Source organism: Elgaria multicarinata, chromosome 10, assembly GCF_023053635.1.
Source record: "Elgaria multicarinata webbii isolate HBS135686 ecotype San Diego chromosome 10, rElgMul1.1.pri, whole genome shotgun sequence".
Lineage (NCBI taxonomy): Eukaryota > Metazoa > Chordata > Lepidosauria > Squamata > Anguidae > Elgaria > Elgaria multicarinata.
The window spans coordinates 347,613-374,436 of NC_086180.1; the positions used below are offsets into that span (position 1 = coordinate 347,613).

At 54.5% G+C, this 26,824-nt stretch overlaps 2 protein-coding genes across 5 annotated transcripts in view; both read left to right on the forward strand.

The window, feature by feature from the left end:
• LOXL3 (lysyl oxidase like 3) overlaps positions 1–26,824 on the forward strand; it is a 281,633-nt gene that overhangs the window by 96,423 nt on the left and 158,386 nt on the right. The gene's annotated exons all lie outside the window — the stretch shown is intronic.
• On the forward strand, positions 15,246–25,620 carry DQX1 (DEAQ-box RNA dependent ATPase 1). Of its 2 annotated transcripts, none has more exons than XM_063135247.1 (12): positions 15,246–15,283; positions 16,130–16,473; positions 18,636–18,829; positions 19,545–19,920; positions 20,355–20,603; positions 20,891–20,990; positions 21,088–21,246; positions 21,364–21,555; positions 22,079–22,204; positions 22,315–22,505; positions 23,117–23,307; positions 23,511–25,620. In XM_063135247.1, the coding sequence occupies exons 2-12, from the start codon at positions 16,165–16,167 to the stop codon at positions 23,698–23,700; spliced, it is 2,277 nt and encodes a 758-aa protein (XP_062991317.1). In that variant the 5' UTR covers positions 15,246–15,283; positions 16,130–16,164; the 3' UTR covers positions 23,701–25,620. The 2 variants fall into 2 exon arrangements, with proteins under 2 accessions (XP_062991317.1, XP_062991318.1); XM_063135248.1 differs by lacking the exon at positions 15,246–15,283 and adding an exon at positions 15,566–15,620.

Consider the following 26,824-nt stretch of genomic DNA (forward strand, 5'->3'; position numbering starts at 1 on the left):
AGGGTGGATTCCTGCATTGAGCAGGGGGTTGGATTCAATGGCCTTGTAGGCCCCTTCCAACTCTGCTATTCTATGATTCTAACACACTCCGTACATCCCTATACACAGCCTAGATGCATATCCACCTATGAACTCTTCCCTAAGATGGGAACCTTTTCCCTTGGGAAAAGGGCTTCCCTAGAATCATAGAATAGCAGAGTTGGAAGGGGCCTACAAGGCCATCGAGTCCAACCCTCTGCTCAATGCAGGAATCCACCCTAAGCATCCTAAAGCTTCGCCCCTGGAATGTGCACACATATTGCCCCCAGCCTCCCATCTGGCCTTGGATACAGTCCCCAGGGCTGAAGAGGCCGTGTACCCCTGTTTTAGTGGAAGTCTTCCAGGCTTTTATAGCTTCCCTGACTTGGCTCATGAGCCAGCTGGGACTTCTTGAAAAGGGAATTAAGGCTAGCAGAGTCTCAAACAATACCAATGAGGAACAAAACGAGGAGACATCTGAAGAAGCTGATGTGGTTGAACAAGCACCTCACGAAGGAGTTGAGACTAAAGAAGGATGCAGCTTAATGGAAATGGAAGGAAGGGCTTAAGACCAAGGAAGTCTACAAAGCTTCATCCCAGAAATGTAGGAATGAGGCCAGGAAGGCAAAGGCAGAAAATGAGCTCAGGCTAGCAAGAGAGGCAAAATCCAGCAATAAGGGCTTCTTCAAATAAGTCAACAGCAAGAGGAAGACATCAGAGACCGTGGGCTCGCTGCTTACACCAAATGGAGAAATCTTACCAGATGATCAAGAGAAAGCAGAGGAACTCAACTCCCATTTTGCCTCTGTCTTTACATCCAAAGGAAATGGACTGGACTGGGAACAAACACAACAGGGGAGGGTGCAGATCAATAAGGATGTGGTATAGGAACTTCTAGCCAATTTGGATGCCTTTAAGAGAAATACACCCTAGAATATTGAAGGAACTGGCTGAAGAGCTATCAGGACCCCTATCATAGAATCATAGAATAGCAGAGTTGGAAGGGGCCTACAAGGCCATCGAGTCCAACCCCCTGCTCAATGCAGGAATCCACCCTAAAGCATCCCCGACAGATGGTTGTCCAGCTGCCTCTTGAATGCCTCTAGTGTGGGAGAGCCCACAACCTCCCTAGGTAACTGATTCCACCGTTGCACTGCTCTAACAGTCAGGAAGTTTTTCTTGATGTCCAGCTGGAATCTGGCTTCCTTTAACTTGAGCCCGTTATTCCGTGTCCTGCACTCTGGGAGAATCGAGAAGAGATCCTGGCCCTCCTCTGTGTGACAACCTTTTAAGTCTTTGAAGACTGCTATCATGTCTCCCCTCAATCTTCTCTTCTCCAGGCTAAACATGCCCAGTTCTTTCAGTCTCTCTTCATAGGGCTTTGTTTCTAGACCTCTGATCGTAGTGGTTGCCCTCTTCTGAACACGCTCCAGCTTGTCTGCATCCTTCTTGAATTGTGGAGCCCAGAACTGGACGCAATACTCTAGATGAAGCCTAACCAGGGCCGAATAGAGAGGAACCAGTACCTCACGTGATTTGGAAGCTATACTTCTATTAATGCAGCCCAAAATAGCATTTGCCTTTCTTGCATCCATATTGCACTGTTGGCTCATATTCAGCTTGCAATTTACAACAATGCCAAGATCTTTCTCGTTTGTAGTATTGCTGAGCCAAGTGTCCCCCATCTTGTAACTGTGCATTTGGTTTCTATTCCCTAAATGTAGAACTTGGCATTTATACCTATTAAATTTCATTCTGTTGTTTTCAGCCCAGCACTCCAGCCTATCAAGATCACTTTGAAGTTTGTTTCTGTCTTCCAGGGTATTAGCTATCCCACCCAATTTGGTGTCATCTGCAAATTTGATCAGCGTTCCCTGCACCTCCTCGTCCAAATCATTAATAAAAATGTTGAAGAGTACTGGGCCCAGGACTGAGCCCTGCGGCACCCCACTCGTTGCCTCTCCCCAGTTTGAGAAGGTTCCTTTGATAAGTACTCTTTGAGTCCGATTCTGTAGCCAACTGTGAATCCACCTTATAGTTGTTCCATCTAGCCCATTTTTAGCTAGTTTGTTAATCAGAATGTCATGTGGTACTTTGTCAAAAGCTTTGCTGAAGTCAAGATATATGACGTCCACAGCATTCCCACAGTCCACAAGGGAGGTTATCCTATCAAAAAATGAGATCAAATTAGTCTGACAGGATTTGTTCCTGACAAATCCATGTTGGCTTCTAGTGATCACCGCATTGATTTCAAGGTGTTTACAGATTGACTTCTTTATAGTCTGCTCCAGAATTTTCCCAGGGATGGATGTCAGACTGACTGGTCTGTAGTTCCCAGGTTCCTCCTTTTTGCCCTTTTTGAAGATAGGGACAACGTTAGCCCTCCTCCAGTCGTCCGGCACCTCACCCGTCTTCCATGATTTTGCAAAGATAATAGACAAAGGTTCTGAGAGTTCTTCCGCTAGCTCCTTCATTACTCTTGGATGCAGTTCATCGGGCCCTGGAGATTTAAACTCATTCAAGGAAATTAGGTGTTCTTTGACCATTTGTTTATCAATCTCAAACTGCAATCCTGCCCCCTCAACTTCTGCTTCACTTTTTCCAGGGGGGTCATAGACCCGCTTTTGGGAGAAGACCGAGGCAAAGTAGGAATTGAGCACTTCAGCCTTTTGTTTGTCATCTGTTATCAATTTGCCATCCTCATTAAGCAGTTGAACCACCATTTCTTTCCTCTGTCTTTTACTACTCACGTATCTGAAGAAAGCCTTTTTATTGCTTTTAGCATCCCTCGCTAATCTCAGCTCATTCACAGCTTTAGCCTTCCTGATGCCATTTCGGCACTTCTGCGCCACTTGTCTGTACTCTTCTTTTGTAGCCTGGCCTTCCTTCCACTTCCTATATGTATCCCTTTTTGTTTTCAGGTCATCTCTAAGCTTTTTGTGGAGTCACATTGGTTTCCTCTATTGTCTTCTATCTTTTCTCCCTGTTGGAATTGTTTGTAACTGTGCCTTTAAAATTTCATTTTTTAAATACTCCCACCCATCCTGCACTCCTTTTCTCATTAGGCTCCCTTGCCACGGGACCTTACTTATTATAGTTCTGAGTTTATTAAAATCAGCTTTCCTAAAATCCAGAGTACGTGTATGGCTACGCTCGACTTTTGTCTCCTTCATAATCAAGAATTCAAGTATGACATGGTCACTTTCCCCCAGAGTTCCCGTAATTGCCACTTTATCCACTAAGTCATCCCTATTGGTCAATAACAAGTCAAGGATTGCCGATCCTCTAGTTCCTTCCACCACTTTCTGTAGGAGAAAGTTATCACCCATACATGTCAGGAATTTCTTGGAAGGGCTGCTTTTGGCAGTAATGGTCTCCCAACAGATATCAGGGTAATTGAAGTCTCCCATCACTACTACATCACACTTCCTTGAAACACTGGCAATTTGTTTCTCAAAAGTTTTGTCCTCGTCTTCTCCTTGATTGGGTGGTCGGTAGTAGACTCCGATTATCATATTCTTTTTATTCCTAGCCCCATTTATTTTAATCCAGACGCTCTCAACGGGGCTCCCAGTCTCATCCGCCTGTATTTCTGTGCAGGGATAGGTATTTTTAACATATAGTGCAACTCCACCTCCCTTTCTCTTTCTTCTGTTCTTTTTGAACAAGTTATATCCTTCAATTGCTATATTCCAGTCATGGGAGTCATCCCACCAAGTTTCAGTTATACCTATCAAGTCGTATTTGCCTTCATGTAATAAGAGTTCAAGTTCATTCTGTTTGTTTCCCATGCTCTGGGCATTAGTATAGAGACATCGAAGACCATGTGTTTTATAGTCTGGCTTTGTTCCTACCTTGTTGCAGACACTATTTTGGGGCACTATTGGAGCTGTTCTCTGTACTGTGGTGCATTGGTCCTCATCCATTGTTGCCTCAAAATTTACGTCTCCCACCCCCGTAAGATTCAGTTTAAAGCCCTCCTGATGAAGTTCTTCATGCTGTGGCCGAACTCATTCTTTCCAGCCCTTGTGAGGTGCAACCCATCCCTTGCCAGCAGTCCATGTTCCAAGTAGCGTACCCCATGGTCCCAGAATCCAAAACTCTCACGACGGCACCACCTTCGAAGCCAGTCGTTCATCCGGAGTATTTTTCTTTCCCTTTCTAATCCTCTTCCAAGAACCGGGAGGATGGATGAGAAAACTACCTGGCCCCCAAAGTTCTTCAGTTTCCTTCCCAGAACTTCAAAGTCTGAAATGATTTCTTCGTAGCTCTGCTTGGCGACATCATTTGTTCCCACATGGATGAGAAGAAAGGGGTATGTGTCCGTGGGCTTTATGAGCTTCGGTAACCCTTCAGTCACATCTCTAATCTGTGCTAATTATCTTTATCTCTAATTATCTTTGAGGAGTTCTGGAGAACCGGGGAGGTACCAGAGGACTGGAGAAGAGCAGATTATAAAGAAGTCAATCTGTAAGCACCTTGAAATCAGTGCAGTGATTACTAGAAGCCAACATGGATTTGTCAGGAACAAATCCTGTCAAACCAATTTGATCTCATTTTTTGATCGGGTAACCTCCTTTGTGGACTGTGGGAATGCTGTGGACGTCAAATATCTTGACTTCAGCAAAGCTTTTGACAAAGTGCCCCATGATATTCTGATTCACAAACTAGCTAAAAGTGGGCTAGATGGAACAACTATTAGGTGGATTCACAGTTGGCTACAGAATCGGACTCAAAGAGTACTTCTCAATGGAACCTTCTCAAACTGGGGAGAGGCAACGTGTGGGGTACCGCAGGGCTCAGTCCTGGGCCCAGTGCTCTTCAACATTTTTATTAATGATTTGGATGAGGAGGTGCAGGGAACGCTTATCAAATTTACAGATGACACAAAATTGGGTGGGATAGCTAATACCCTGGAAGACAGAAACAAACTTCAAAGTGATCTTGATAGGTTGGAGTGCTGGGCTGAAAACAACAGGATGAAATTTAATAGGGATAAATGCCAAGTTCTACATTTAGGAAATAGAAACCAAAGGCACAGTTACAAGATGGGGGATACTTGGCTCAGCAATACTACAAACGAGAAGGATCTTGGAATTGTTGTAGATTGAAAGCTGAATATGAGCCAAGAGTGCGATACGGCTGCAAGAAAGGCCAATGCTATTTTGGGCTGCATTAATAGAAGTATAGCTTCCAAATCACGTGAGGTACTGGGCCAGGATCTCTTCTCTATCCTCCCAGAGTGCAGGACACGGAATAACGGGCTCAAGATAAAGGAAGCCAGATTCCAGCTGGACATCAGGAAAAACTTCCTGTTAGAGCAGTACGACAATGGAATCAGTTGCCTGGTGAGGTTGTGGGCTCTCCCACACTAGAGGCATTCAAGAGGCAGCTGGACAACCCTCTGTCAGGGATGCTTTAGGGTGGATTCCTGCATTGAGCAGGGGGCTGGACTCAATGGCCTTGTAGGCCCCTTCCAACTCCGCTATTCTATGATTCTATGAAATGTAGTCTGGGGAAAGAGGACCCCAGTAATTATCAACCAGAGAGCCTAACTTCAATTCCTGGAAAGATGTTAGAGCAGGTCATAAAGCAGGTTATTTGTAAGCATCTTGAAGACAAGGCTGTGACAGCTATGAGTCAGCATGTCTTTGTCAAAAATAGGTCATGTGAGAGAAATCTTGTCTCCTTCTTTGACAGGGTAACTACTCTAGTGGACAAGGGGAAGGCTGTGGGCATAATCTACCTCAATTTCAGTAAAGCTTTTGACAAGGTTCCACATGACATTCTCACTGACAAGCTGCTAATGTTTGGCTTGGATGGCACTACAGTATAGTGGGTCCACAACTGGCTGGCTAACCGCGCTCAGTGTCAGCATTAATGGCTCTACACAGAATTGGAGATTAGTGGCCAGTGGGGCACCACAGGGTCCTGTCTTGGGGCCAGTATTATTCAACATTTTTATTAATCACCTGGACAACGGGATTGATGGGGTTTCTTATCAAATTTCTGGATGACAAAAAACGGAGGTCTGACCAACTCCCATGATGACAGAATGAGACTACAATCGGATTTGGACAGGTTGGAAGACTGGGTTGAGAGGGAAAAGATGTCCTTTAAAAGGGAGAAATGTAAAGTAATACATTTATGGAGGAAAAATACAGGGTACACTTACAAGATGGGGGATTTATTATTTTATTTTATTTATTACATTTTTATACCGCCCAATAGCTGAAGCTCTCTGGGCGGTTCATGGCTCGGGAGCACTACATCAGAGAAGGATTTGGGTGTGGTTGTTGACAGCAATCTGAACACGAGCCAGCAATGTGAGATGGCCGCTAGAAGGGCTAACACAGATCTGGGCTGCATTAGAAGAAGCATTGCATGAAAGACGTGCTAAGTCCGGATTCCTCTCTACTCGGCACTAGTGGGACCACATCTGGAGTACTGTGTAAGGTTCTGGGCACCACAATTCCTGCATTGAACAGGGGGTTGGATTCGATGGCCTTGTAGGCCCCTTCCAACTCTGCTATTCTATGATTCTATGAATTCCTGAAGGACATTGACAGGTTAGAGCAGGTTCAGAGTAGGGGTGTGCACGGACCCCCCCGCTCCGCTTCACTTCCAGATCTGCGATTTTTGGATCGGGCCGCTTCGCCCCGCCCCCACTCCGCCCATGTCCGCTCCGCTCCGCTCGGAGCTCCGGATCGGAGCTCCGTTTTTCCCCCCCCCATAGGCTTGCATTGAAAGCTAAAAAAGTAAACAATTTTTTTCTGTTCAAGTTAGAAACCTCACGTTTGGCACCATGACACCTCATGGGGGTATACACATGCATGCCAAGTTTCAAGGGAATCCCATCATCCCCTGATTTTTGGGGAATTTTTGAAAATCGGGCACCCCATTCACACCCCTTTCCATAGCTCCGTCAATTTGCACGCTAAAAATCTCAAACTCGCCACCATGAGAGCTTATCCAGGGACACACACGCACACCCAGACTCAAGGCAGTCCCATCATCCCCTGATTTTTGGCGCGGCTCTAACCTCTAACACACCACCCATAACCCTAATTCACACCCCTTTCGATAGCTCCGTCAATTTGCACGTTAGAAACCTCAAACTCGGCACCATGATAGCTTATCCATGTGTCCACATGGACGCCAAGTTTCAAGGCAATCCCATCATCCCCTGATTTTTGGGGAATTTTTGAAAATCGGGCACCCCATTCAGACCCCTTGGGATAGCTCTGTCAATTTGCATGTTAGAAACTTCAAACTCGGCACCATGATAGCTTATCCATGTGTCCACATGGACGCCCAGACTCAAGGCAATCCCATCATCCCCTGATTTTTGGCACGGCTTAACTCACCCCAAATTGTCCCATTCTACAACTATGTCAATTTGCACATTAGAAACCTCAAACTCGGCACCATGATAGCTTATCCACGTGTCCACATGGATGCCAAGTTTCAAGGCAATCCCATCATCCCCTGATTTTTGGGGAATTTATGAAAATCAGGCACCCCATTCACACCCCTTTCCATAGCTCTGTCATTTTGCATGTTAGAAACCTCAAACTTGGCACCATGAAAGCTAATCCATGTGTCTAATCCTACTGTATGTAGGGAAATGGGACAAGAAGTGTGTGTATGCTTTGCCCAAACAGGATTTGAAATGCTCAATCAGTGGCTGTTGCACTTCACAAACAGTGCACTGCACACACAGCACGCTCACACAATCACACAGTCACACACAGAGTCCAAGTAACAGAGATAAAAAATAGAGAATAATTTTTTTTGGTATTTTTTTGTATTTTTTGGTATATAGAAGGAAGGAAGATGAAACACAGTCAGGCTTTAAGAGAGGGGAGGGGGGACAACCAACCAACCAACCAACCAAACACACACTCCAAAGTTTAAAAATAAAGTTTATATTAAATCAAAGTAAGGGAAAAACACAGAGCAAACTAAGCTAAAAGTCAGAAAGAAGCAAACAAACACACACACGCGCGCCAAGCTAAATCCTAATCTATCTCCAAAGTCCAAACACAGCAGCAACACCTAAAACTAACTCCTCTCTCCACGAACGCCAACCCACAAAGAGACACAAAGCAGAAAGCTCTGAGGGTGTCTCTGCCTTAGTCCCCCCCCTCCAACACTGGGATTGGAGGATACTTCATGAGGTGATCAATTCTCATCAAGATTGGGAGTTGAATGTGCCTGTCATCGCTTCAAAACAAAAAAACAAAAAAAACCCCAAACCGCCGGTTTACCGCGCTGTCCCTGTTTGTTGACCCGATTTTTACAAAATTCTAGCACGCGAACCAAAGGACACAGAAAGTTGAGAGTAGTCTCAAAATGACCCCCATCCACGACTGTCTAAGCACAAGAATTTTCAGAACGATAGCTTAAAAAACAACCCAGTTATCCCCGATTCTTTTCCCCAATGCAATCCTATGGGCGAAAACCGCCGTTTGACCCGCGCTGTCCGTTTGTTGACCCGATTTTTTAAAAAATATAGCACGCGACCCACACGACGCAGAGAGGTGAGAGTAGTCTCAAAATGACCCCCATCCACGACTGTCTAAGCACAAGAATTTTCAGAACGATAGCTTCAAAAACAACCCAGTTATCTATGGGCGAAATGTTTCAAGATGGCGATCGGAGCGCTCTGCGGAAAGAGAAGCGCTCCGCCAATGGTCGCTTCTCTTTGCCTTGCTTCTAGGGGTCCGCAGTCCGCTTCTACTCCGCCTCTGGGCAAGGCGGAGCAGGCCAATTCGCTCCTGCTTCTGCGCTTCTAATAGGAGCGGAGCACATGCCTAGTTCAGAGGAGGGCAACAGGCTGCAGGAACTTGAGGTGTTCAGTCTGAAGAAAAGAAGACTGAGGGAAGACATGTTAGCAGTGTTCAGGAACATAAAAGGATGCCACAGGGAAGAAGATCAAAAACTATTTTCCATTGCGATAGAAATTAGCACCCAAAATAATGGGTATGAGTTTATTTATTTATTTATTTATTTATTACATTTTTATACCGCCCAATAGCCGAAGCTCTCTGGGCGGTTCACAAAAATCAAAACCACAGTAAAACACCCAACAGGTTAAAACACAATTACGAAATACAGTATAAAAAGCGCAACCAGGATAAAACCACACAGCAAAGTTGATATAAGATTAACATACAGAGTTAAAACAGTAAAATTTAAATTTAAGTTAAAATTAAGTGTTAAAATACTGAGTGAATAAAAAGGTCTTCAGCTGGCGACGAAAACAGTACAGTGTAGGCGCCAGGCGGACCTCTCTGGGGAGCTCGTTCCACAACCGGGGTGCCACAGCGGAGAAAGCCCTCCTCCTAGTAGCCACCTGCCTCACTTCCTTTGGCAGGGGCTCACGGAGAAGGGCCCCTGTAGATGATCTTAAGGTCCGGGTAGGTACATATGGGAGGAGGCGTTCCTTCAGATAACCTGGCCCCAAACCGTTTAGGGCTTTAAATGTCAATACCAGCACTTTGAATCGGGCCCGGACCTGGACTGGCAGCCAATGAAGCTGGAAAAGGACTGGCGTGATGTGATCTCGCCGGCCAGTCCCTGTTAATAACCTTGCTGCCCTGTTTTGCACCAGTTGAAGCTTCCGGACCGTTTTCAAAGGCAGCCCCACGTATAACGCATTGCAGTAATCCAAGCGAGAGGTTATCAGAGCATGGATAACTGTAGCTAGGCTATCTCTGTCCAGATAAGGGCGTAGTTGGTATATCAACCTAAGCTGATAAAAGGTGCTCTTTGCCACTGAGTTCACCTGTGTCTCAAGTGACAGTTCTGGATCGAAGAGCACCCCCAAACTACGGACCCGATCCTTTAGGGAGAGTGCAACCTCGTCCAGGACAGGGCAAACATCACCTCGCTGGACAGATGAACCACCTGCTAACAGTACCTCTGTCTTGTCTGGATTGAGTCTCAGTTTGTTAGCCCTCATCCAGTCCATTACCGTGCCCAGGCACTGGTTCAGAACAGTCACTGCCTCACCTGGGTTTGATGAAAAGGAAAGGTAGAGCTGGGTATCATCCGCATATTGATGACACCTCAGACCACATCTCCGGATAACCTCCCCCAGCGGCTTCATGTATATGTTAAACAGCATAGGGGATAAGATAGAGCCCTGCAGAACCCCATGGCTTAGGAGCCACGGCACAGAGCAATAATCCCCCAGCACCACCTTCTGGAATCGGCCATCCAAGTAGGAGCGGAACCACTGCAATGCAGTACCTCCAACTCCCAGCTCAGACAACCTATCCAGAAGGATACCATGGTCGATGGTATCGAAGGCCGCTGAGAGGTCCAGGAGAACCAACAGGGTCGCACTCCCCCTGTCTCTCTCCCGACAGAGGTCATCCCACAGGGCGACCAAGGCAGTTTCCGTTCCAAAACCAGGCCTGAAACCCGATTGAAATGGATCTAGATAATCCGTTTCATTCAAGAGTGCCTGGAGTTGTCCTGCAACCACCCGCTCAAGCACCTTGCCCAGGAAAGGGATATTAGCCACCGGCCTGTAGTTGTTAACATCTTCCGGGTCCAGATTAGGCTTCTTCAGGAGTGGTCTAATTGCCGCCTCTTTTAAAGAGGCCGGCACCACTCCCTCTCTCAAGGAGGCATTTACAACCTCCTAGACCCAGCCGGCGATCCCCTCCTTATTTGATGTAATGAGCCACGAGGGGCAAGGGTCAAGCACACAGGTGGTCGACCGGACTTGGCCAAGCACCTTGTCCACATCCTCGGGCCTCAATAACTGAAACTCATCCAATAAAACTGAGCCGGACGGCGCTCTGAACGCCTCTACTAGTGGAGCTGCATTAAGTGTGGTGTCCAATTCATGACGAATCTTGAGCGACTTTATCTTCAAAGTGCCGTGCAAACTCGTCACAGTGTGCTACCGAGGGTTCCACCATCTCTCGCCCTGGCCCAGAGTGTAACAGGCCGCGAACCACCCGGAAAAGCTCCGCCGGACGACACTGAGAAGACGCAATGCTGGTGGAAAAGAACTGCCTCTTTGCCACCCTCACCGCCACAGAGTAGGCTCGATAGTGAGCTCTAACCCGTGTTCGATCAGACCCAGCACGAGTTTTCCTCCACCTGCGTTCTAGCTGTCTCCCCTCTTGCTTCATCACCCTCAGCTCAGGTGTATACCAAGGAGCTGACCGGGCTCTGCTCAGAGGGAGAGGGCGCTTGGGCGCGATCGTGTCAACCGCCCGAGTCATCTCTGCATTCCACAGAGCGACCTGGGCTTCGACAGGAGCACCGGCCATATCAGCAGGAAAATCCCCCAGAGCCCTCTGGAATCCATCGGAGTCCATTAGCCTCCGGGGGTGGACCATTTTAATAGGCCCCCCACCCTTGCAGAGGGGAAAGGCCGCCGAGAGTCTAAACCTCAGTAGGAAGTGATCTGACCATGACAAGGGGGTAGATGTTAGTTCCCCCACTTCCAGATCGCCATCCTCCTGTCCAGTCGAGAAAACCAGATCAAGCGTGTGCCCCTTTGCATGTGTTGGGCCGATGACATGTTGAGACAGCCCCATGGTTGTCATGGCAGCCATGAAGTCCTGAGCTGCTCCAGATACAGCAGCCTCAGCATGGAAGTTGAGATCCCCCAGAAACACCATCCTGGGGGTTCTCAACACCAGGTCCGAGACAACCTCCGTCAGCTCAGGCAGGGAGACTGTGGGGCAGCGGGGTGGACGGTACACCAACAGAATCCCTAATCTGTCTCGAGTACCCAACACACAGTACAGACACTCAAGATCAGCACTCGACTGTACAGGAAGCCTAAAGAGGGAAATTGTATTCCTATAGCCCACGGCAACCCCCCCTCCCCGGCCCTCGAGTCTGTGCTGGTGCTGCACCGAGTACCCAGGAGGGCAGAGCTGGGTGAGAGCAACCCCTCCCAGTTCCCCCACCCAGGTCTCAGTGATGCATACCAGGTCAGCCCCCTCATCCACAATCAGATCATGGATGAGAGAGATTTTGTTTTGGACTGACCTGGCATTCAGCAGCAGCACCACCAGACCCGAGAGCAAGCTGATAGGGCCGCCAGGAACCATCTGGTTGGGGGAAGGACTAGAAGAGGGGATAGCTGTAAGGAATCTGTTCCCTCTTCTCCTCATCTGGCTTGTTCCTCCCCCAGCACCATACCTCCCCCTACCCGTGACCACAGTTATGCAGGCACCCCCATATTCCCCAGAGCTCCCCAGGCACATATTAAAAATTATTTAAAAATTGATTAAAAGTTTTTTAAGAAATTGCTGTTTGTTGCTGGTCAGCTGGTGTTCTTCAAAACAGGGTGGCTCCTCTGTGCGACACGGCGACGCACTCTGCACGTCGCCGAGGCGCTGCCTCTGGCCGGCTGGAGCTTTACCTGTAAGCAAGGCAGTCCTTGCTTACAGGTAAACTCCTGTAAACAAGGAGTTACAGTTACCAGATTTTGATTAAATATAAGGAAAAAACTTTCTGACAGCAAGATCTGACAGCAAGAGTCTACCTACGGAGGTTGTGGATTCTCCATCTCTGGAGGTTTCTAAGAAGAGGCTGGACAGTCACCGCTCAGGGATGGTTTAACTGTTTTTCCTGCACATTGCAGAGGGTTGGACTAGATGATCCTTGTGGTCCCTTCCAACCCCACAATTCTATGATACTCACACATTTTCAAATGTCACATACATTTCCCCACAAGTCTATTATAGTGTTGTTGTTTTAATAACCTGTAAGCTTCCTGGGGGATTTGATCTTTCTGATTCCCCCTTTCAATTTCCTTTTGACAAATTGCCTCACTTTTGAGAAAATCCCGCTTCTGTGAAATTAAAAGTGTCTGTGTTGGGCTTTCAGGGCAATTTCCCTCTCCGGTACATGTTTGGCTTGATGGTGCTGGGATCATTGTTCCCAAATGGTTTGGCAACAATAACACTTCTAAGCAGACCCTGAGTACCACTCAGGATTAAAACTTTTACTGCAGTTTAAAATTATAACACTGTTGCTCCTTCCATTTAGCTTAAACAAGAAGGTTAGAAAAATATTTCATGCTGGGGGCTTCTGTGTTTGTTATCCTGAGGCAAGATTTGAAATTTACAATTATTAGCAACAAAAAATTAAGGCAATCAAAGCATAGGAGCTGGCCAGAAAGTTGTTTGCAAGGTCTGCATCTTCATTTGGGACATTCAAGGCCTCAATACTCAATGCTGTTTTCCAAGACCAAAAAAACCACACCCATCCCCATCCAGAGAGAGGCCCCTTCTCCCCCAAACAGCAGAATTTGGGAGCGCTTTGTTACAGCCCCCATCTTGTCAGGATTCAGCTTATTAGCCCTCATCCTGCCCCTGATCCAGAGCTTGTATGGCCTCCCCTGACTTAGATGCTACAGAAAAATAATATGAGGAATAATAATAATAATAATAATTTTATTTCTTAACCACCTCTCCCTCTGGATTGAGGTGGGGAGAACAACATTAGATACAAATACCATAAAATACATAAAACTGATTAAAACGTATAAAACTAATACAATATTAAAATCACAGTCAAATATCTTAAAAGTCGACTGGGTAGGCCTGCCGGAAAAGATCAGTCTTTATAGCTTTTTTAAATTCAGAAAGACCGTTAAGTCGGCTGATCTCTCCCTGCAGGCCATTCCACAGCCTGGGAGCAGCAGAAGAGAAGGTCTTCTGGGTAACAGTTGTCAGCCTTGTTTTGGCTGACTGTAGTAAATTCTTCCTAGAGGACCTGAGTGTGTGGGGCAGATTGTACGGGATAAGGCTATCCCGCAGGTAACCTGGACCCAAACCATGTAGGGCTTTAAAGGTAATGACCAACACTTTGTCCTTCACCCAGACACTAATTGGCAGCCAATGAAGTGATTTTAGAGTTGGTGTAATATGGCCACCCCTAGGTTTACCAGTGACCAACCTGGCTGCCCTATTTTGCACCAGTTGAAGTTTCTGGACTAGGCACAAAGGAAGCCCTATGTGGAGGGCATTGCAGAAGTCGCGCCTCGAAGTTACCAGCGCTGCAACTCTAGGAAGGGGTGCAGCTGTGTAGCAGCCGAGGCTTTGCTCCAAACTGGCTAGTGATGACACACACGCACACACGCTCACATAGTTGCTGAGCATCACTGGGGACAGAACGGAATCCCGACGGAGCTCACAACTTCATTGCCACAGGCCTGAGGTATGGTCACCCGAGGGTATCCTCTGGGCATGACCCTGCAGCTAGGAGTGGAACCATGGCAACAGCGTTGTCCCCAATGCCCAGAACCAGTCCAGAAAGATAAGGCGGTCCACAGCATCAAATGCCGCTGAGAGATGGAGGGAAAGCAACTGGGTCGCCCTCCGCCCCACCGACCCCTTTGCGCTGATCAGGGTCCCCTGTCAGGGTGGCCACAGCAGGCTCCGTACCAGGGCAGGAGTGGCGTAATCCCTCCCCCCCTGCCCGCCCCAGGGCCTCTGCAGAGGCGCAGCCGCCACCGCCCTCGCCTAGGAAGGGCACAGGGGCGACGGACTGCCCTGAGCAGCTCCCTCCGGGGCGGCCCTCTCGCACCCGCGGCCCCAGCCTGCCAGGCCCCTCCGGCCGGGTCAAGAAGGCGGCAGCGCCTGGGCCCACAGCCTCGAGCCCCTCGCCCGCGCCTCCGGAGCCCCAGTCGAGGCCACAGAACCAGGTCCTCCGGCGCACTGGGCTCCGCCTGACGGCAGGCATCGGCCCTGGTCTGCGCCCCGGGGCCCTCGATAGAAGCGCAGGGAAGGGGAAGCCGGCTGTGCCTGGGGCCCAAAGGCCGTGAACCTGGCGCCGGGAGGGCGCGGAGGGCGCCACGAAACGGAGGCAGCCCGGTGTCCGTCTGTCTGCCCGGCCGGCGCCTCCTTCCCGCCCTCGCCCAGTGCCCAGGGCCCGAGCGGAGGGCGCCAGGGGCCGACACCGCAGGGCCGACGGGGCGGGGGAGGGGCGGGGGCGGCAGCCATGGCCGGGCGGCCCACGGCGGAGGGGCTCGAAGCTCAGGGCGGGGCAAATGGCGCCCCAGGACGGTTGGGGGTGGGAAGGTCAGGGGGCCGAGGGGGCGGGGCTCGGCGGACGGGGGGAGACGTGAGTGGCTGGCGGGAAGGGGATACGCCCCCGCGCAGGCAGGTGTGCCTGACGTCACGGGAGGTGGGAGCGGGGCCGGAAATGGCTCTGGGCCCCGCCCCCGGGGCTCACGTGACGCCCCTCGCCCCACCCCCGCCAGCAAGGTGCGACGGCGCAGGTAGGGGGGGCCGCCGCGGCGGCGGGGAGTGGAACCCCCTCCCGTTCCGCCTCCCCTGTGCCGGTGGGAACCCAGGCAGCACCTGCGCTCGCGAGGCGGGGCGGGGCGGGGCGGGCGCCACTGCCCCTCCGGCGAGGGGGGGGGAGCAAGCCCGGCCGGGCCCCCGCCTTGCCCTGGCTGACGTGTCTGCCGCAGGGAGCGGACCCGCCCGCTCTGACCGGCGCCACCAGGAAGCTCCTGGCGCTTCCCCGCAGGCAGAGGCAGAGGCGGCGGCGGCGCGGGGGGGAGAGAAGACCCAGCATCGGCCTCCCCTTCCCGCCCCCGCAGCCACACCCAGGTGGGAGGCCTAGCATCGACACACACACCTGGCTCGCTCTTGCCAGCCCCCCGCCCCCCTCCCGTGACCGGGCAGGCTCGTGGCCTCCCCGGAGGCGCTGAGCGCAGCGCTCTGAGAGGCTTCTCCCGCGCCCCCCCTCCAGAAATGGCGCTGCGGGGGGGGGATGCAGGGCAGCCCGGGCAGAGCGCGCGTTCCTGCGTCATGATGCAATCACGCAGCAGCGCCCGCGGGGAGCGCAGCCGGGGCCCCCCAGACTGAGGGAAGGCAGGGAGCGGCTCCCCTCCTCCCGCCCCCCCCCCGACCTTCGTGGCTCCTTTCCTGAGGGGCCCAAGCGCTCTGGAGGGCGGGGCCTGGCGAGCAGAGCTGCAGGCGCATCGGGGGCCCCACCCACCCCGGGGCTTTGCAGGCAGGGGCGCCCCTCCCTCCCCAGCAGACATTCTCCCCCCACCCCTCCACATGGGTCTGTGGCCACCCCGGGACCCTTCTGACTCCTGCCCTCCTCTTTGCAGGCTTCCTGGGGGACCCCGAGTAGGGCCTCTTCTTCATGGCGGAAGCGGAAGGCTCCCCCAGCCTCCCACATCAGGCAGAGGGGCTGAGCTCCCTCCTGGATGAGGAAGAGGAGGACCTCGACCAGCAGCAGCAGCAGGCTGAAGGCTTGTCTGTGGGCTGCGATGGGGACTTGGAGGTGAACCCGTACGATGGGCTGCCCTTCTCCTCTCGCTACTATGAGCTGCTGCACCAGCGCCGCACCCTCCCCGTCTGGGGGGCCAAGTACGTCTTCATGGAGCACCTGGAAGGGGGCGCTGGCATCGTCCTGGTCTCTGGGGAGCCAGGCACTGGCAAGAGCACTCAGGTCAGTGGGCTGGGGTGGGGGGCTGTGCCCTTAGCCCTCCTGTGAGCTTAGGCCTCTTGGCCCCTTTTTTGACCCTTGGGTGGGTCCCTCGCGGAGAGAGGCCTTTTCTAGCCTGGATGCCAGAGATCTCCGTAACTGCAACTCTGGCCAGGGGTTGAACCTGGGACTTTCTGCATGCCGGACAGGCGCTCTGTCACCAGCAGAGCTGTGGTCTTGTCACAACCTCTGGGAATGCGGACGTGGGTCTGTGGGACGGAGCTTTTGTGGCACAGCTCTCCTCGCCCTTGGTGGGGGGCTGGCTTGTTTCCCCTTAACTTGCCACCCACTTTGGCCTTTCCAGGTCACAGAGCTGACCTTAGCCCTGGCCTTGGGCTGGGCGGCAGTGGCCTGCTCTGAAGCAGCCACCTCTGGTGGGAGAGCCACGCGGAAAAAACGGTGTGGGGAGCCCTTGGCCACGTGGACAGAGCCTTTCCTGACATGGCAGTGTAAGCCGAAGGGCGGGAGGCAGACTTTGGCCTGGGTGGGGACCTTTTCCTGCAGAGCACGTCTTCTTGCAGCCTTCTCACAAGAGCAGAGCTGTGGGCTATGCAGGAGGAGGGCCTGACCTCGAGCCTCCTCCCAGCAGAGGCTTGCCTGGCTTCCTTGCGTGCTGGTGGGCATGGGGGAGGGGGGCAGAGGAGGAAAGAGTTAACTGGGGCTTGCCACCCCCTCCCTTCCAATAGCAGCCCCTTGTTTGGCCAGCAGTGACGGACAGCAAACTCATCCCCTGCATTTAAATGCTGGAGCACGTGCCGCCCGGTGTGCCCAGCAGCACCAGAAGGGGATCGTTGCAGACGACTCTTCGCCGATACCGGCGAGGCTCTTTTGGGCTCCCCTGGGGGCTGGGAAATTTCAGGTTCCCCATTACAGAGTTTCCCTTTGGAGGGATGTTCCTGTGGGTCTGTCGTGTCAGGGTAGCAGGCATGGGGTGCAGCCACAAGTGCTGGGTTCCGGATCGGCCCTGGTCATGTGGCAGCTCCCAGCGCAGTTCTGCTGCAGCTAAGCAGGTCTGGCCCAGGGAGCGGCCTGGCAGGAGCAGGCGCTCACGCTGCTTGGAGGAAGAGCCCCGAGGGGGGCCTCGGTCTACTGCAGGCTCTTCCCCACCTGTCGGGGTTTCCGCAGCATCCCAGCCCTCTTCTGGTCTCTGAAGAGGTCTCTCCGGGGCCCAGGTTGGACGGGGCCCTGTGGCACGCTTTGAGAGGACTTGTGCCTGGGATGTGCCTTTGTGGTTGACGTGAGGCCTCCTGTGCCCCTAGCTGGCAGCCCGGAAAACCCGCCTGCGAAGTCCCGATCTCTCTCCATCCAGGGGCGGGGGGAGAGAAGGGGGGGTGCTCTGCCAGGGCTCCCATCTTGCTTGGACTTGCTGTCTGCCATGGAGACTCAGAGTGCTGAGCGAAATGAGAGCTTTAGTCATCGCAAACTTAAGGTTGTCTGTATGGTTCTCTTGGTTATTCGAAACTATTGTGTACTTCTATAGCTGTATGTTCTTCTACAGATGTATTTCTCATGGCCTTCAGCTAGCACAATAAACTTATGAATGATGATTTGCTGTCTTCGGGCTTGGATGCCTGTGGTGCCCCTCCGCTCTGCCGCAGTGTTTTGCGGAAGAAATCTCTCTCCCCCTCCCTGCCTGCCTTTTCCCTCTCCCCCTCCCTGCCTGCCTTTTCCCCAAGGGTCTTGGCTTTGCAGTCCTTACTTTGCTCGCCTTCCCCAATCTCTCTCAGACATGTCCCTGTTACTTCCATTTTTACAGAGAAAGGGATTGAAACTGAGAGTTAGCATTTGCATTGGGGCCAGGTGGGTGGCTGTCATAGCTCGGAGGCAGCAGCGCCTGGGCTTGGCATGCAGAAGACCCCAGACTCAGCTCCTGGCAGGGGTCTCGGGCAGCCCACCACCTTCTGCTGGAGATCTTGGCAGAGCTGCTCCCATCAGAGCAGGCAGTCCTGGGGGTGCCAAGGGTGCTGGTGGCTCCCTGGGTTCAGGGTGGGGCAGAGCTCCCCCTCACGCATACTTGCCCTCCTGTCACGGTCGTTGTTGGGCAGGAGCCGGGCCGCCTGCTGTCCCCCGGGGGAAGAGCGACGGCCACGCCCCCCTTACCTCCCCTGTCCCCCCCCCTTGCCCAGGTGCCTCAGTGGTGCGCGGAGCATGCCCTCTCGCAGCAGTTCGCCCACGGGCAGGTGGTCTGCACGCAGCCTCACAGCCTGGCCGCCCTCAGCCTGGCATTGCGCGTGGCAGACGAGATGGACCTCAACGTGGGCCACGAAGTGGGCTATGGCGTGCCCTACGAGGACTGCTGCACCTCAGAGACGCTGCTCAGGTAAGCGAGGAGCAGAAGAGAGGCGCCCCGTCCGCCCTGTTTAAGCGAGGGAGGTCCGTCTTGTGGCGCAGGCCTCCCTTTTGGCTCGGCTGCAAATCATGCTCTGCCGCATTGTGCATTTGTGACCCGTGCACACCTGAGAGCCAGCACGCAGCCTGCCGCTTATTTATTTATTTATTACATTTATATACTGCCCCATAGCCGAAGCTCTCTGGGCGGTTTACAAAAGTTAAAAACAGTAAACATTAAAAAAGTATACAAAACTTCCTTGGGGACAGAGTGTACGGAGGAGGAGGAGGAGGAAGCCGGCCACGGATCCGGGTCTCTTGTTCGGCTGTGCAGGAAAGGAATTGGCGATGGGATGGGCAGGGGGGCGGCAAAGGTCGGGTCGAAATGGAGGCCTGAGCCTGGGTGGTTGGAAGATGGGCTGCATCCTGGAATGGCTGCTTACTCCTGGAAGGAGGGCTGTGCTGCCGGCTGCCTGGATTCAGCTGCCTGTTGTATTTTTTTTTGGGGGGGGGAGCTGGGAGCACAGCAGGAACCTCTAGGAAGGGGGAAGGAAAGGGGCGGGGCGGGGCGGTGGGTGTCCCCAGGGCTCCTGAGCCTTTCCCGGAGGGTCTGAGCATTGTGGGGCCAGGGCTGGGATCCTCTTGCTCAAGAGGGGAGCCCAAGCAGAGTAGCTGCACGTGTCCAACAGGCAGCATGTGGGTTGCAGGTTCTGCTCAGACGAGGTCCTGCTGCGGGAGATGATGTCCGACCCGCTCTTGCGGCAGTATGGGGTGGTGGTGCTGGACGAGGCCCAGGAGCGCACGGTGCCCACGGACCTGCTGCTGGGGCTACTGAAGGACGTGCAGCGGCAGCGGCCGGAGCTGCGCCTGGTGGTGGTGACGGAGCCGCTGCTGGAGGAGCCGCTGCGCTGCTTCTGCCAGGATGCCCCTGTGGTCCAAGTGCTGGGGCTTGGCCTGGCCCCGCGCTTGGTGTACCAGGAGCCCGTGCCAGGGAAGCACGTCTCGGCGGCCTGCCAGGCCGTGCTGGAGCTCCACCGGCAAAAGGAGCCTGGCGACGTCATGGTCTTCCTGGCTGGCGAGCAGGTGGGTCCAGGCCTGAGGATTTGGGCTCAGGGCAAAAAGGGGGGCTGCCTTGCAGAGTGGGGATGGCCCCCTGTAGGTGGCGCACAAGAGTTCCTGCGCAGGGCCCAGGCGGGCAGGACGGGGTGCCCCTGCGTGGGCAGAGCTCAGCGGATTGGTCTTTCTGAGGCTGCAGCACGAGGTGGAGTCCTGAAACCGCATCTGCTGAACCTCCGGCCTGGGGTCAAATCCGGTCCTTTGGTGGTCCCCAGGAGGCCCCTCCCCCAGGCCACAGAGGGTTGAGCAGACTCCTGGCGCAGCGATCTCCCTGTCCGACGTGGAGGTCTGTGGGGCTCTTCGGGGAGCTCCCCTTGCTTCTCTTTGTGGAGCAAGGGGAGCCCCCACCCCCACCCCCGTCAGCCACTAAAGGTCTTTCCTCTCCCCCCGCCCCCTTGCAGGAGATCAGCGAGTGTTGTGAGGCCCTCCGCGTGGAGGCGGGGGCCTTGGATCCCAGCCTGGGCCCCCTGCTGGTGCTGCCCCTTCACCCGGGCGTGGGGCGAGACGTCCAGAGGGTGTACGAGGCCAGCCTAGGCCAGCCTGGCGGGGGCCGCCCACGCAGGATCCTCGTCACCCACTGGCTGTGCGATGCCGCCTTCTCTGCGGGCAGCGTCAGGCACGTCATTGACACCGGGCTGGAGCTGCGCAGCGTGAGTGTGTGTGCCAGGTGGGGGCTCCGCTCTGGGCGGCATCCACCTGCCAGGACCCCTGCTGTGGTGGCGGAGGAGGGGGCCCCTGGGAGGATCACTGTCTTGCTCGCCCCGTGCCTCTGCCCGCCGGAGCAGTGCGGCCTCCCTCCTTCCCGTGCCCCGGGTCTCCAGGGACCCAGTGGCTTCTCCCGCGTGGGCATTGCTCCTTGTGGCAATCTGTACCGTGTGCCCCCTGAAGCGGGCCGGCCCTCCTCTGCCTCAGTCTCACACTGCTCTTCCCTGGGCAGGTCTACAACCCGCGGATCCGGGCCGAGTCTCAGGGCTTGCGCCCTATCAGCAAGAAGCAGGCAGAGGCTCGGAGGCTCAGGGCAGCGGGGGACCCTCCAGGTGAGTCCCGTGGGGCTGGGGGGAGGCCTCTCCCGACAGCGCCCTCCCTCCCTCCCTCTACTTCACCGTGCCCCCTCCTCGTCCCTCTGCCCTGCAGGGTCCTGCCTGCGCCTCTATTCCGAGGCCTTCTACGAGGAGGGGCTCCCTGCCCTGCCTGTGGCGCCCATCACTGAGGCGGAGCTCAGCCGGCTGGTGCTGCTCCTCAAGCGGCTGGACATCGCGGACATGGGGCAGTGCGACTTCCTCGACAGGCCAGGTGTGTGGGGCCCGAGGGAGGGGGAGGCTGGGGCAGGGGTGCTGGGCTTGGAGGCAGAAGGGCCGGCTGGGGCCTAGCTGCCTCACTGACCCCCCTGACCCCCCAACTCCTGCCCAGCCCCTGAGTCCCTCATGCAGGCCTTGGAAGACCTGGACTACCTGGCCGCCTTGGATGACGACGGGAACCTCTCCGAAGTGGGCATCATCATGTCGGAGTTCCCCCTGGACCCCCAGCTGGCCAAGGCCCTTCTGGCCTCCTGTGAGTTTGACTGTGTGGACGAGATGCTCACGCTGGCCGCCATGCTGACAGGTAGGGGCAGACGGCCGTCGCTCAGCCCCGCCTCCTTTGGGGACGGGGCTGCTCGGCAAGGAGGGAGGGGCCCTTGCCTCCCCACCTGATCCCAGGGGCCAATTTATATTTATTTATTTATGACATTTATATACCGCCCCATAGCCGAAGCTCTCTGGGTGGCTTACAAAAGTTAAAAACAATGAACGTTAAAAACAAATATACAACAATTTAAAAGCATAGAAGCAGCAATATCATTTACAACAGCTGTTCTGGGGTCAGTTAAAAAAAACAACTAGGCATATGTTGTTAAGCGCCTGGGAGAAGAGCAAAGTCTTGACCTGGTGCCTGAAAGATAACAATGTTGGCACCAGGCGAGCCTCATTGCGGAGATCATTCCATAATCAGGGGCCACCACTGAAAAGGCCCTCTCCCTTGTTGCCATCTCCGAGCTTCCCTTGGAGGCCGCCTCTGCCCCCAAGCCGAAAGTAAGAAAGGGCCGCCTGCTCCGCTCCGGGCCTCACTTGCTTCCTGCTCCCCACAGCTTGGCCTTGCTTCGTGACTCCAGCGGCGCGCTGGGAGGAGGCGGTGGCAGCCCGGCAGCGAGGCCTCCTGCACCCCGCGGGGGACCACTTCACCCTCATCAACGTCTTCCACGCCTTCCACCAGCGTGAGTGCCGGGGAGGGGAGGGGAGGGGGGGGGCTTTCCGAGGGGCGGGCTAGCGGACGCTCCAGCCCCCTTGCACACCCTCCTCCTCCTCCTCCTCCTCCTCCCCGCAGAGAGCGACCCGGAGAGCTGGTGCCGGAAGCACGCAGTGAGCGAGGCTGCGCTGCGGCTGGCGGGGGCCGTGCGGGCAGAGCTGCTGGAGGCCATGCAGCGGATCGAGCTGCCCATTTCCCCGCCAGCCTTTGGCTCAGACAGCAACGTCCTCCGCCTGACGCAGGCCCTGCTCTCGGGCTTCTTCCTCAAGGTAGGGCTGCCGGCACGCGGGGCCTGGGTGGAGTCCGGTGCCGGGAGCACCGGAACTGGAAGCTGGCTGTGGGCTCGGAGCGCTGCCTGGCTTGCCTGGGGATTGGGGCCTGGACTGACTGCGGAGTAGTGGCACAGCGCCTTGCTGGGTTGTGAGGGTTTGGAGTGCATGGGCCCCACTCTGCTGGGCCCCGTGGCCTCCCCCTGCCCCCTCCAGGGATGGCCTGGGCTCCCTTACCTGCATGCCCCCTGTTCTGTCTCCAAGAGAGTGGCGGACGGGAGGCGGCGCTAGCTTTGGTGAGCGTTGCTCAGAAGGTCCAGCCTGGAGCTGGGAGTCCTGGCACAGCCCTCTCCCCCCGCCCTTCCACCCTCCGGTGTGTTGCAGGCTTGTGGGTGTGTGAGGAGGAAGGTCAGTATGTCAGTTGGCTCAGCTGAGCTCAGCCGAGCCTCGGTCCATCCAGCCCAAGATTGTCCGCTCCAGGCTGTCCGCTGTGATTCTGCAAGGGCTTTGCCAGAGGGCGCACAGCCTTGTGCCGGCTGAGGCCGACTGAGGCCGCCCTCCGGGTGCTCTGCTGGTGAGTCCCTCACCCGTCTCCCTCCTCCTCCCGCCAGGTGGCCCAGGACATCGATGGCTCCGGCAACTACCTGCTGCTGACGCACAAGCACGTGGCCCAGCTGCCCCCCGGCTGCTGCTACCGGCTGCGGCGCCCACCCCCGCGCCCTCCCCCCTGGCTGCTCTACCACGAGTTCACCATCTCTCAGGACAATTGCCTGAGCGTGGTCTCTGAGATCCAGCCCAAGATGTGAGTGTCAGAGTTAGTGGGGCCGGAGGGAGGGAGGGGTGCGTGTATCTTCATGCTGTTGCCTGTCCCCATCCTCTGCGAGGGCCTTCTTTTCTTTTCTTCTCTTCCTTCCTTTTTGGGGGGTGGGTCGGGAGGAATATGGATGTCCTTCTCTGCCCTTCCTCCACATCCTCCCACCCCCAGTAAATCTTCTTTCCCTGCAGGCTGGCAGAACTGGCCCCCCAGTACTACCTCAGCAATTTGCCCCCCAGCGAGAGCCGGGATCTGCTGCTGGAGCTGCGGGAGACACTGGCGGGTGGGGCAGAGATGTCGCTGCTGCAGGAGGAGGAGGAGGCGCCTCAGGCCCCCCAAGCTGCCGCTGAGGAGGGGGAAGACGTCTGTGTGCTGCAGTGAGCCAGGAGCACAGCTGGCCTGGATTGGCCCTGGCACCGCTGGCACGGAGCGGACTAGGCCGTGGCCCTGCTTTGGCATTGCCCGGGAGCAGGCACTGGTGCCCCTGGGGCAGCAGAGGCCCAAGGAGGGCCTCACAGAGGAGGGCCCAGCCCTTTCGGGGGGGGGATGACGACAGCGTAGCGCTTCTGCTGGGCCTCGTTGCTGCCCGTCACTGGAATTGGCCGCTTTCTGGGACCCTGACCGGGCTGGTGGCAGCAGGATAGTGGAGCGGGTGTGCCGGTGACAGGGCTTACGGACAGAGGTGGCATTCCTCGCTTATGGGCTGACCGGTGGCTGCAGAGCTCCACTTCCCCAGGCTGGTGTTGCTGCCTCCCCTGCCCGTGTTCTCAGCACCTTGGCAGGATGGGCAGAGGCGGTGGTGGTGGTGGTGGTGGTGGAAGTGGAGGACTGTGGGTCCCAAGCGCTCTGTGCTTCGGTGATTGGGGCAGAGAAGCCCAGGCCTGGGGAGGGGATTCTCAGGGTGCCCACGGAGACCTTCCTGGAGCCTTTCATCCTTGGGAGGGTGGCAGCTGGTGGGAAGGGTCTTAACAGCTCTCTTGCAGGCCTCGAGCAGTCGGCTGCTTCTCCTCCCCCCGATTCACACCTCGGCTCTCCCTCCGTAGCCTTTGAGCCGGGCTGGGCGCTGCTCTTGCAGTTGCTTGGGGGAAGCCTTAGCGGTGGCATCGTCCACCTGGCGCGGCTCCCTGAGCCCTGCCTCTGCTGCTGCCTTCTTGACGGCTGGGCAGTGGCCCTTTGTCCCTAGCTGGCAATGCTGAGCCTTTCGTGGGAGCCGAGGGCGTCTTCCTCGCAGTGCGGCAGTCTTCAGCCCAAGTGCGTCGTGTTCCTGAGTCGCTGCTCTTGGAGGCCGACCGTGATCAGAACGCACCCCTCTCCCTTCAGGCCACTTCCCCCTTCCTTCTGTTCCAGAATACGCTCACGGAGCCAATGAATTAAAACCCTTTCAACACAGAAATGTGACTAATGCAGGCTTGAATTCTGGTCTCCTGATCTGGAAACAGATGTTGCAGAACTGGAAAAGCCAGAAACAAAGGCAGCCACGATGCCCAGGTGCTTGGCAGGGCGTGTTCCCTCGAAGGGGAGGTCAAGAGCAGGCTCAAACCGCCCAAACGTGTGATAATGCTAACAGAAAGTTGCGTGGGGAGGGGCAGAGCGTTCCCTCCCCCCTCCTTGTAGGCGGCTCCTCCTTGCCCTCCTCCAGTGGCCCTGTGGGGGGGGGGAGAGAATACGGGGCTTTGCGTTGATGGCCCCGGAGGGATAGACGGCTTTGAAAGGACGGATCCATGGGGCCGTCTCTTGGGGAAATCTCCATGTCCAAAGGCAGTCCGCCTTTCACCCGGCCCTTTGCTGATGGGGCGACAGGATGCTGAGCCTTCCCCGGTCTCATCCAGTGGTGGTTCTTGGCATTGATGCACAGGAGAAGAGCAGGAACCGGCCAAAAAGCTCTCAAGGAGACACGAAGACGGGTAACTCCTTCCTGCTCCCTCCAGCTAGCTTGTTCCCTAAACATGAACAATGTATCTGAGTTTCACCAGATCAAGAGAGAGAACACAACGGCCTTAAAAGACAGACCCCGCTCAGTGATGGATGCATAAATCCAGCTGAGTGTTTTGGGCATCAAGAATTAATTTATATTGGCGTTGTGGTCCCTGAAACGTCTCTCAAGCCAAGTAACACAAAGTGGTGCCACAAAATATGCATTTACCGCCCAAGTGGTATCAAGGAATACAAATCTATGCGATGATGAAACAAGCGAAACACATTATTGCGTACAATGCAATGTGGACAATTAGAAACCTAATAGAAATCATGGCTGGTGCATTCTTTAGTAATATTAAAGTTCTTTTCCTCTCAACCAACAAAGTGGTCCTCATTGAGCTCTTACAGTTGCCATCCTGGCAAGCGTGGAGTGCAGAGCTTGGGTCATGGTGTCTGGTGGGGGTCTCATTCTCGCTGGGTCCCACTGGGCTACCAGATCGCAGTCTTCATAGAATCGTAGAATAGCAGAGTTGGAAGGGGCCTACAAGGCCATCGAGTCCAACCCCCTGCTCAATGCAGGAATCCACCCTAAAGCCTCCCTGACAGATGCTTGTCCAGCTGCCTCTTGAAGGCCTCTAGGGTGGGAGAGTCTACAACCTCCCTAGGTAACTGATTCCACCGTCGCACTGCTCTAACAGTCAGGAATCTGGAATCTGGCTTCCTTTAACTTGAGCCCGTTATTCCGTGTCCTGCACTCTGGGAGAATCGAGAAGAGATCCTGGCCCTCCTCTGTGTGACAACCTTTTAAGTATTTGAAGAGTGCTATCATGTCTCCCCTCAATCTTCTCTTCTCCAGGCTAAACATGCCCAGTTCTTTCAGTCTCTCTTCATAGGGCTTTGTTTCCAGACCCCTGATCATCCAGGTTGCCCTCCTCTGAACACGCTCCAGCTTGTCTGCGTCCTTGAATTGTGGAGCCCAGAACTGGATGCAATACTCTAGATGAGGCCTAACCAGAGGAACTAGAGAGGAACCAGTACCTCACGTGATTTGGAAGCTCTACTTCTATTAATGCAGCCCAAAATAGCATTGGCCTTTCTTGCAGCCATATCACACTGTTGGCTCATATTCAGCTTGCAATCTACAACAATGCCAAGATCCTTCTTGTTTGTAGTATTGCTGAGCCAAGTATCCCCCATCTTGTAACTCTGCATTTGGTTTCTATTTCCTAGATGTAGAACTTGGCATTTATCCTTTTTAAATTTCATCCTGTTGTTTCCAGCCCAGGACTCCAGCCTATCAAGGTCTATCCCACCCAATTTGGTGTCATCTGGAAAATTCCCATGGTCTCCACTGATGGGGCTTCAACGGCAGGCACTGACGCTCCCTGAATGCGCCCTCACGGTCACCATGGCAGAGCAAACCCCACGGTTCCGTGGCTCGTGGCCGAGGCAGTGTGTAACCCCAGCCCCTTTCTGCTCTTTCCATCCTGGCAAAGAGCCTCCCTCCCAGTCACACTATTTTGCAATTAGGACAGAGTACAAACCGACTGGGAAACTCCGTGTTTCAAATGCGTTCTTAATTTAGTAG

Excerpts from the sequence above, each read along its gene's own strand:
- DQX1 (XM_063135247.1), top strand. The coding sequence starts at position 16,165 with ATGGCGGAAGCGGAAGGCTCCCCCAGCCTCCCACATCAGGCAGAGGGG. Across the intron at positions 21,247-21,363 it reads CGACTTCCTCGACAGGCCAG|CCCCTGAGTCCCTCATGCAG; the intron begins GTGTGTGGGGCC and ends ACTCCTGCCCAG. Across the intron at positions 22,506-23,116 it reads TCTCGGGCTTCTTCCTCAAG|GTGGCCCAGGACATCGATGG; the intron begins GTAGGGCTGCCG and ends TCCTCCCGCCAG.